This window comes from Trematomus bernacchii, unplaced genomic scaffold, assembly GCF_902827165.1.
Source record: "Trematomus bernacchii unplaced genomic scaffold, fTreBer1.1, whole genome shotgun sequence".
NCBI lineage: Eukaryota > Metazoa > Chordata > Actinopteri > Perciformes > Nototheniidae > Trematomus > Trematomus bernacchii.
Window position 1 is genome coordinate 1 of NW_022987632.1, and position 10,839 is coordinate 10,839.

The 10,839-nt window shown below is 39.7% G+C and overlaps 1 protein-coding gene across 1 annotated transcript; it reads left to right on the forward strand.

The window, feature by feature from the left end:
* The first annotated feature begins 6,048 nt into the window (after positions 1-6,048).
* Positions 6,049-7,751, forward strand: LOC117484617 (P2Y purinoceptor 2). The gene is given in 2 exon segments (XM_034133053.1): positions 6,049-6,134; positions 6,136-7,751. Coding segments are annotated over 2 exon segments (996 nt in total). The 5' UTR covers positions 6,049-6,075; the 3' UTR covers positions 7,073-7,751.
* Positions 7,752-10,839: the final 3,088 nt, after the last annotated feature.

Here is a 10,839-nt window from a genome sequence, read left to right on the forward strand (position 1 = left end):
CACATCTATGGAATCACAATTTCAATAGCTTACCATTAAATGACGGATATACCTTTCTGTCTGTGATGTTTTACAAATCAGATATTAATGTGTAGAAGTAAACATGAGAAATAATATAGCAATATCCTGTAAAATTATGTGAAAACATGAAATAAACTACACATCTTCAGACGTTATACATACAGTGTCCTACACTAATAATACAAAGTTATTATTAGTATACTGTGTGTACCTTGTGTGCACCGCCTAGTGGTTAAAGCACGTTATTTAATTATTTTTGTTGAATAATGTTATTTTTTGTTGAATAATGTTATTTGATGAATAAAATATAAGAGTACATACTTTCATAGGGGGAAAGTAGAAGGTCAATGATAGAAATATAGAATAAAAAATAAAAATCAAGAAGATACTGTAAGTGATCTCTACAATAAAACAGTTTAGTGCCTGATGTACAAAGATATTAATATGAGGATGTGCAAAACAGACAAACTAATTAACCTTTATTAACACATTAAAGAATACTTTAGGTTTTCTTTCAAATAAGAAAAAAGCTTTGGGGGTATCTATCTACAGATAAATATTAAGCCTGACAAAGTACTTAACGTCTAATATATTGCTTTCCTGCTATGTTAACTGCGTTGAAGCACTTGTTTAACTGATATTATATATATATTAATTATACTCTTATGTATGTAGATAGTGTAAGACATGTGCAGAATTTGAGTTTAATGGTGGAGGAATACACACATATTGATAGATGTCTTGTAATGCACTGTTGAGGAACCTGTGACCCAAGTTTTTCATTAATTGCATAACTTCAACATAGTGGTGTATATGATATGTCAATAAACCTTAGAAAATCTTGAAAGGGATGTGCAAAATAGCTATTATATATTTTTTAATTAACTATTAGTAGAGAATAACGAGTAATGAATATACTTTATAGAGATCTGCAGATAAATGTTTAGTCTTCTCAAGCACCAACTAATATCTCTCCTGATTGTTGGCACTTGACAATCACCTTCCCTGAATTTTACTCAGGTGTAACTAAAGTCTGCTTTAAGGGTTGTTTATATTTCACATCATTAATCAATCTGCAAAGTAACTAAAATAAATGTTAACCTCTGAATTGTAGTGGAGTAGAATTACAAAGTACAATGAGCTGGCATGTGGGTATATATTAATGCTTCCCATTATGGACACAAGCGATTTTCACCCATTTATTAATTACACATGTTTTACATTTGTACACACCAATTTGTTTCCTATCCCCTAAACCTCCAGGGCTGTACACAGTTTAATACTGTCAACTTCTAATTTTGGGAAAAACGAAAACGTCTTTTAAAACTACAATTCCCAGTAGAGACGTGCCATAGAACATGTTGCGAAACACAATATCCAGCATGTGTAGTTCTGGGGGGCGTTCGAGTCCAGTTTTGGAAAGTCTGCCGTGGTTTCGTTCCATTTCAAAGAGCTGTTTGGCGCTCGGCGTAACCTTGGCGCACTGCCACTCCAACATCCAATCCCAGAGCTTGAAGATTAATCACGGGGTTTGTTAACGGGACTGTAGTCCCAAACGATAGCTGGGGATTGTGGGTAGTGTAGTGTCTTCGGCCATCCTAAACTCTGATTTTTTTTCGGATTTCATATCGCATTAACACCATATCCCGACGTGCATTGCGGCTAAAACATCCAATCAGCGATCTGATGATCTTTCCTACGTCACTTTACAGCCCTGCCCACTTTTGGAAACCAGCTGTCATTTGAACGGCGATCAAGCCTGAAGCCACAGAGCTCTTCTGTTGTATACTGTCCTTTCTTCTTAGAGGAAGTACAGAAACGTAACTCTGGATTTGTTTTAATGTTTGAGGTGCAATAAACGACACAGCAGCTTTTTGGCATGTTAAAACTATTATTTTCTGCCTCGCAGCTGGCGAAATTACAGCCTCGCCTACTGATTTTAGTTTAACCATAGGATATCAAGCCCGATCGTCGATTTCAAATGTGTGCTCTAAAATGATATTAATAAATTACTATGATCATTATTATAAGCTAGAAAAGAATGTCAAAGATAGGTAGAAAGCAAACGTATTTAAGATATGTTCAGAACAAACGTAACGTGGGACAAAATACGTTTCTTGTTAAACGTAATTGAGAATGCTGTATGAAACGACTACAAACAATATTGTGATTATTAACCATTAACCAGCATAATAACGGATTTGGTAACTGAACAGTGAGCCGCCAGCCAGCGCGAAAATAAGTTTGCTCTAAAATGATATTAATAAATTACTATTATCATTATTATAAGCTAGAAAAGAAATGGCAAATATAGGTAGAAAGCAAACGTATTTAAGATACGTTCATAACAACGTCATGTGGGAGAAAATAGGTTTCTAGAAGATATGTAGAAAATAAACGTATTTAAGATATGTTCAGAACAAACGTAACGTGGAAGGAAATACGTTTCTTGCGAAACGTATTTGAGAATGCAGTTTAGTTTTGTGGGAACGTAATTTCTAGGAGACAGGGTTGACCCAGCAGGTGACACAAACCACAGGTGGACAACAGAGGGCTGAGTACAGCTCTTTCACTGAAACAACCAAAAGCTTCACAAAGTCCTACTTATTGCATGGAACTCACCAGAAAGATCCTTAAAGCTGAAGGAAGCGGCTGATTTAGGGGATCATTGACAGGGGTACTCAAATACAAATCTTAAAGGTCCAAAAAAATGTTTTCAATAAGACAAAGGTCCGTTTATTACGGTCATTCAAACTTTCAATTGCAACAAGATTCTTAACACGAGGTTGCAAAAACAAAATAATCTGTATGCAGCAGTTTTCATTGTTATCGTGTCTGTGCTTGATCCCTCAGAGTCGCAGTGTAAGAGCTACACAGTTATGAATAAAGGCAGCTGCACCCTCTTTCATTCAGCATTCCCATTATTGCTTTATAAATGTCTTGCCCCCTTGTGTGTCCACTGAGGTTCGTCAGGCCCAACACATCTTCAACAAACTCCCCCTTTGCTCATCATAAAAACTCACAAACACCAGCAACTGAGCATTGTCAGTGGTGTCAGTGGACTCATCCACAGCTAAGGAAATGCACTGTGCATTTTTTATTCCATCACAAAGCTGATTAATCAAATCACCAGCCAGTATTTATGTTCTTCTGGTTGCTGTGGAATCTGAGAGGGGGATTTGCTTGATTTGACCTGTTATTTCCTCTTTTTGTTTGCCTTCAAACATGGTCTCCATCACTTCAGTCATCATGCTTCTTTTATACTTCAGTTATTATCCAGTGGAGAGTCCTTACCTACTGGCCTAGTTCAATCAAAGTGGTTACTTTTTTTTGGCTGGGCAGTGTAGTTTTACACACTGTCTTATTTGACTTTCTCAGGACTTACAACTGTTTTTTGGGGGCAGACCCCCACAAAGAAAAAAATATATTTACACACGTAAGGTCATCATCTTAACAGTTGTGTATGCTCATCCGTGAGCAGAGCATCAAGTTGACATGTCTATTACAGCTGAATGCGGCGATTACCATTTTGTTCAGCAAAACGCCTCACAAACTTAGTAAGATCCACAACTTTAGTGCATTTTGATTCAATGCTGAGGACAGCCACACTGACAGTCTCTTCTCTGTCATTGTAGACTGCAAATACCTCATTCCTTCAGTGGCGTTTTCTCCCGGAGGCCAAGGGAAGCCAGGCTTCCCCTGTTTTTTCGGATTGTTGTTATAATTTAAATAAATAAATAAAAACACTTTGTTTTGTTTCGATAATTCTCCTTTGCTGTGTGTTGCTGCCGGCCCGTCTCTCCCCCACTCTCATTGAGTATTTTACAAAGAGTGAAACAATCAGCGCCCCTCTAGATGTTATGGTGAAACAGTAGATTGCATTCACTGTTGCGAGAGGAGGCCAGTCAGATTGGGTTTCCCTTGGTGAAAAAAATTGAGGGATTGACCAATCAGATGAGGCCCACGTGATGCCCCTGCCAACCTGTGATTGGTCAGGGCCATGCCAAGGGCTTCCCTTCAGAGGCGGCTGGCGATTTCACCTGAATAGATGAGATTGTTTATATTTTTAGTTACTTTTGGACTACGGACTGAGCTAATTACAGAGACGAGGACTGTTGCTGCACTTGCCGTGTGTTAGAAAGGGAAGGGAAGAGAAGGTGGACTATCGCATGCAAATGTTTCTGTACATAATTGTTTTTGAATTCATGTGTTTCATACACGCCTACTGATACTTTGATGTGTACATAAAACTTTAAAGGTCTCCTGATTTACTTTGTGAATGAATGCACTGCGCATTGAGCGGCTGGTATTGCATTTGGGGGGGGGGTGTGTCTGCATAAATTAATAAGAAAATGCTTAAATTAATAAAACGAGAGTTTCGGCTGGAGAGTGCGTGCGGACCTGTCGGTTAGATAACAGGCGTGTGCAAGCTTGCATCTGTGTGATACAAATGTGTGTAAAATGATACCGGGCGCTGTAATCACTCATCTGGTTACGTTATTAACTCTCGCTCTGACTTTTTTTTTTGAACAGTTTGAAAGAGACGACACGACACACGCATTTTTCCCACCCGCATTCCGCGAAGACCCGCCCTACTGTGCCTCTGATTCGCAGACTGTTGGTGTCTGACATGCAGACACTGGCGGCGCCAGGGTATGGCTGGGGTAGGCTACAGCCATACCAAGAAATGGCTTAGCCCCACCTTAGCCCCACCATGAAAAGTGATGTTAAAGTAAGCAAATTCAATTAAATAATAAGCAAAATGCAAAATGTTGAGAACACGGATTGCGAAAACATACGGGTCGTGTCCACAACACACAAACTGATCCTGCTGTAACAACAAGTGCACGTTACTGATGCAATATGGTTGAGACCATTCGGGCTTATAGAAGAGGGGTGCAAGGAATAGTCTAAGTAGTGGGGGAGTTTTAAACACTAAAGGTGTGGAAATTCTCTGGCGTTAAGTGCGGCCGCGGTCAGATCAAAATGCCTCCGAATGCAATTTGAATAGACCTACAGCCAATCAGAGCAATTCAACGTTGTCTGCGTCATGCCTTACTGATTGAGATCAATCAAAACCGCCATTCAGTATCCCGTTCACAGTGATCCCTTTTTATTTACAGATGTGCCGTTTTATTTCATACAGTTCCATTTTGATTGAGAAAGGGAAATAATCTAAACCTCACGTGTGGCATTTCACTGTTTCACGGGGGGCGATATAGCGTGTATGTAATTCAATTGCAAATACTGACTTGAGCACCACCACTGTATGGGTTAGCCCTACCATAGATTACCCAACAAAAATACCCTGGCGCCGCCACTGCATGCAGAGCGCTGTATGCAGTGGACATAGCGGAGAATTTTGACTCGTTGCGTTGTGGCGATGTCTCGCAGATAACACAGATAATACATATGAAAAGTATAATTTGCTCAGAGTCCAGAGACAGTTATGGTTCGGTCCGGATCCGGACCAGAGTCCGGACTTTGAGGATGCCTGCTGTAGGATAATCTCCACAAGAGACCTCTTTAAACACCGTCACATTGATACACACTGAATTAAATGAATAAGGAACATAATTGAGAGTTAAAATGTAAACACCTTGTGTGTTTACGTCAGAAAAAAGTGTTTCCTTCATTAGTGGACTGATCACAAAACACTTCCAATGGAATGTTCAGCCCAAAATAATCTTGCTGAAAATATAGCACAGGTATTATAATGTTAATTATTGTTATTGAAAAGTAAAGATTACATGTTGACGAATTTAGTTTCTTCTCATTGTTTTTCATTATTCACTATTAATGAATTGTATTTCAAGTAGAGTGTTTAATTAAACACCTCTATACATCTCTTTATTAGCAACAGTTCTATACAGTAAGTGCAAAACAGAGAGAGTACTGCACTGTGTAAACCAGAAATCCTGGACCCTCATGTCATTGCATTTCATGATATTTTATATCTGATTGAATATTTGAAACTAAACTTTGTAATATATGCGAATGAAATGCATGTCTGTTCTTCTGCCACAGGTGAAATAGCAGAAGGTGTTTGAGAAGATGAAGCCTCTGGAGCTTTCCTCACAGTTTGGGAACAGCAGCAATGACTCTGGGTCTTGTGGGGGGGACCCAGCACGTGTCTATCACTGTGCTCCTGTGCCTCGTCTTCTTCCTGGGCTTCCTCCTCAACACCTTCAGCCTCTGGGTGTTCTGCTGCCGCCTGCCCTGCTGGACCTCTGGAACCACACTGCAGTTCCACCTGGCCCTCAGCGACGCCATCGCCACCCCCGTCACCCCCATGATGGCGGTGTACTTTGCCATGGGGAGCCACTGGCCTTTTGGTCGCTTCCTGTGCCAAGTCAAGATCGCCCTGCTGAGTTCCCATTTCTACGGCAGCACCATATTCCTCACTCTGATCAGCATCCACCGCTATGCGGCCGTGGTGCACTTCAACAGAGGCTCCTGTATGAAACGGAAGGGGTTTGTGCGGAGGCTGTGTGCAGGGGTTTGGTCTCTGCTGCTCCTCCAGTCTCTCATCTTCGCTTTGATGCTTCCTCAAAGTAAAGAGGGCAGGTCCACCCAATGCCTCACCATCCATCAGAGAAGCCTATCAGACGCCTACTTTGTCATTAACTTCGTCCTGTTCATCTTTGGGTTTCTATTCCCTCTCCTGGTGTCTGCTGTGTGCTACAGCCGTCTGGCCAACTCTCTGACCCGCCTGAACATCAGCACACCCAAAGGTCTGAATGTGAAGGTGAAATCTCAGAGGATGATCGCTATGTGTCTGCTCATATTTGGGCTGTGCTTCCTGCCTCTGAACGTGGTACGGACCGTGGGAGTGGTCCTAAAGAAATACTACCCAGAACAATGCAAAGTTCTTCTGCAGATGGAGACGGCGTATTATGCTTCGTGGATTTTAGCAGGAGTGAACAGCTGCCTGGATCCACTGTTGTACTGTTTTGGGTCGCAAAAAGTTCGGGAGGCATTCCAGTCTTTCAGGATTGGTCGGGGAGAGGTGACGGCCAGAAACGATTCAGAAATCACTGTAAATCAGTAACATGGAGTCACTCATCATAGCTGAGTCTGATCCCTATTGGAGGCCCAGAATCCATAGGGAAGGACCATAGGACAGTGAAGTCCCTTAATACTATTCAAACTGGCCTGGGGAGGAAGATGACCTCCATCATGCACCGTACCTGTCTTCTTTTCATTTACACACTTTTGCTTGATTTTATCCGAACATCTTAGGGCACAATATAACCTTCTTTATTAGTGCTTTGATTCCCTGACTTCCAGATTTGGCCTTAGTGTATTCCTCTACATTCCCTGGGGCTAGAACCAGGGCGGGTTGGCACCAATTTCCATTTATAGTGTGAGTGGGGAACATCCAGTAAGAGCTCAATGTGTTTCAACACGGAAAATCCTTCACCACTTGACTTAGCTTCTTATACATTTTTATTGTGCTAAATATACATATAAATATAACCTTTTTTCCTTTATAGTGTAAATGTGGGGTTTTAATTGGCCTCAGGCTGTGACTGTGGTTCTGTGCATTGGGTGGTTTCTTTTTCTGGGTAATGTACACGGCTGAGGCTAATTGCTTTTGCTTGAACATAGCTGCTGATTGATATATATTGTGATTTTAAGGTTGTCTATTATCATCTGACCGGGGACAACAGCTGGAAATTAGCCATGTCGGCTAAAGCTGCTCCATTCACTGTTTTTGTGACAGTTCATCGATGGGGACTGTCCACGACACTATAAATAAATAAACTAAATAAACTAAACTAAATATTTATATATTTTTTGGATTGACATTTCTTTGACACCATACTAGTGTTCTGCACAAAGGTTGCAAATGTATGCATGGTCAGCAGAGCTTGGTTCCATGAGGGCAAACAATGTGTCAGGGGAAATCTATTAAATTGATAAATAATATATACTTGCTATTTATTCCCTCGAAAATACAAACCCATCTCCATCATGGTTTTCCCTTTTTGGGTAAAAAGTCAGTTTCTCTACTTAGAATTGTTGTATTGTAAAACATGGAAGGTCTGATGATACCATTTTGATATTTTTTAAGGGCAATCTAATATATGAATATTAGAAGTAAGTACATACAAATAAATACCAAATATAATGTTAAGACATTCCTGGATTCATTTTATCTTAAATGTATTATTGTAATTAATACAACTCAATAATTATAACCTCCTGGTTTTATGGACCCTAAAAGAAGTGTTATATTTTTTCTATGCAAATTGAGTATGTAGGTATGTCATTTATTGCCTTAGATGTTAAGTGGTGATTTTTTTTCTTTTTAATTCTAGGAAGTAAATAAAGCTGTTGTCTTGCTATCTTTACTTATATAAATACACAATATTTGACAGTTGTTCTCACCTTAAATCATTGCTTTAAACATCTCTTTCAATTGGGTTACACATTATTGTATTAATACTGATGTATTTTTATACATTACTACTGAAATAAAGTTTTCACCAAAACCAAACAATCGTAAAGAAATGGGTGTTCCACTGCATTAAACTCTTTATACATTTTGAGAAATATGATTACTGTCTGCAGCAGTCAGACTGTACAACCACCACGGCCCCTGGTAGACCCCACACACATATAATAACAAAATCTGGAGCCAGCTCTAACTAAAGGCTTTGTTAAAAAGAAAGGTCTTGAGCGCACTCTTAACATTATGGACACTGTCTGCCTCTCTGATGAGAACATCGTTTGTTCCAGAGAGAGGGTAGTATTTTAAAATAGATTCTGTATTTTATGGGAGCCTACGGAGCCCCTAAAGCAGTGGTTCTCAAAGTGGGGGGCGCGTATGAAATACTATATGACAGTAAAAAAAGAATAAAGTTTAAAAGGCTGATTTGTAAAATATCCATAAAGAAAAAGTAAATCTGTTTACAGTTCTGTTTCATATGGGTGTTGAGAGATGTATCCATAGATCTCTCCATTTTGCTCAAAGTATAAAATAAAATAAAGTCAGGAACACGAGAAACTAAACCGTTTTCCTGACTTTATTTTATACTTTCTTTTTTTGTTGAGAAAGTTACCGGTGCGTATTAGAAGTATTCGATGTTCTCGCGCCCAGGAGAGGAGCTTAGAATGAAGAGACTAATGGAGTCTCCGAAAAGGTTCAAATTGGTGAGTTTAATTAAATGGCACGATGATACAACAAGCAGAGGGTAAGGGAAAAGACAAAGCAGGTGATGTCTCAGGTGGCTGCAGCGAAGAAGGAGTCCCCTCTTCCCCCCTCCGTTCTCCTTTATCCTCTCCTCGTTCCCTCCAGCTGTGCAGATAGGGGGTACGTCCTCCTCGGTCTTCTGATTGATTGATTGAAAAGTTTTAACAGCTTGTATATTGGGTACAGTACAGTACAGCTCAAAACATACAATTGTTAAGGGGATGCAGACCAGAGAAAGACTTTCGTCTTGTTTACATCAGGGTCCCCCATTTCCAATTCATCATATCATTTAAGACATATAAGACATATTTGACATACAGATGGCTTATTTACAATTTACATACAGGTGGTTTTTTACATACAGATGGCTTATTTACAATTTTCATTTTAGATTTCGTTCTAATACATCCTAACCGGACATTTAAGACATACCAAGTCTACAGATATACAGTTAGTAACAGAGTCTAAAATGCGAGTATATACATAGATGGGGGGGGGAAGCTGTCCATTGTACGACAGGTTGAGATTTGTACCATTACCGGGGCCAGTTTGCAATGCTTTCCCCCGAAGGTGCTCTTTAAGAGAGGTTTTGAAGGTAAGTATAGTTTTACTTTCCTTTACAGTTGTGGGAAGAGCGTTCCACCTTGATGTGGCATAATTGCGAAACGTGTATTCCCCTTTTTTTGTGCCAAATCTGGGTTTTACATGATTTGTGGAGCTCCCTCTGGTGTTATGATCATGGTATTCCTTGACCTTTGGGAATAATTTTGACATGTACATGGGTACCATAGAGGTGTAGTGGATCTTGTAGACCAGGCCCATTGCAAGTAGCTGTACTCTGTCGTCTACTCTAAGCCAATGGAGGATGTGAAGATGTGAAATGTGAGATGTGAAAGCGATCGTTTGCTTGTTTTTTGCTGTGTGGTTTATTATCACAAGAAATAGACAAGAGTTGTTTCGAAAGAGGCGACGTATAGAAGAAGCTGACGCGAGAGTTCGGGCAGTCCTCCTACGCCGCAGAGACTACAGGACGACTCGAATCACTACTAACTACGATGCTACTTGGTAAGCTAACGTTCGCTAACTAGCAATGTGTTTAGGCTCACGCTCCCTATACGACCAAAGTATTTCAAGTATTTAATTAATTGTAGCTACCACTTTTACGTATTAAAATATGTATGCTTTTGTTTGTGTATTTCAGAAGTTACCGACCGAGCTACCGAGTGGTGGAATGTGATTGTTCCATCTTTCACACACAAAGTGGGTGGAGAACTTCAGGATGCCTGAGGAAAACCTACGTTCATTACATGAATTCAAAAGAGGGCATTATGAACAGAAAACAGCGAAGTTGTCATTCAGGAATTAAGGTGTTTAAAAATGTGTAAAACTGATGTGTTTTTTCATGTTTGCAAAATGTAATACATGTTTATTCAGTGATAAAAGCAATAAATACTGAGGACATTGTGAGAAAGCGACATTATTGTATAATATATGTTAAAAACCGGAATGTTTTGCTCGTTATAAGTTAGTCAACATTACATTACATGTTACTTGGGTATGATGCGCACCTGAATACCTAGAATGTATAATGTAATACCTAAATATTCATTGTATTGAAC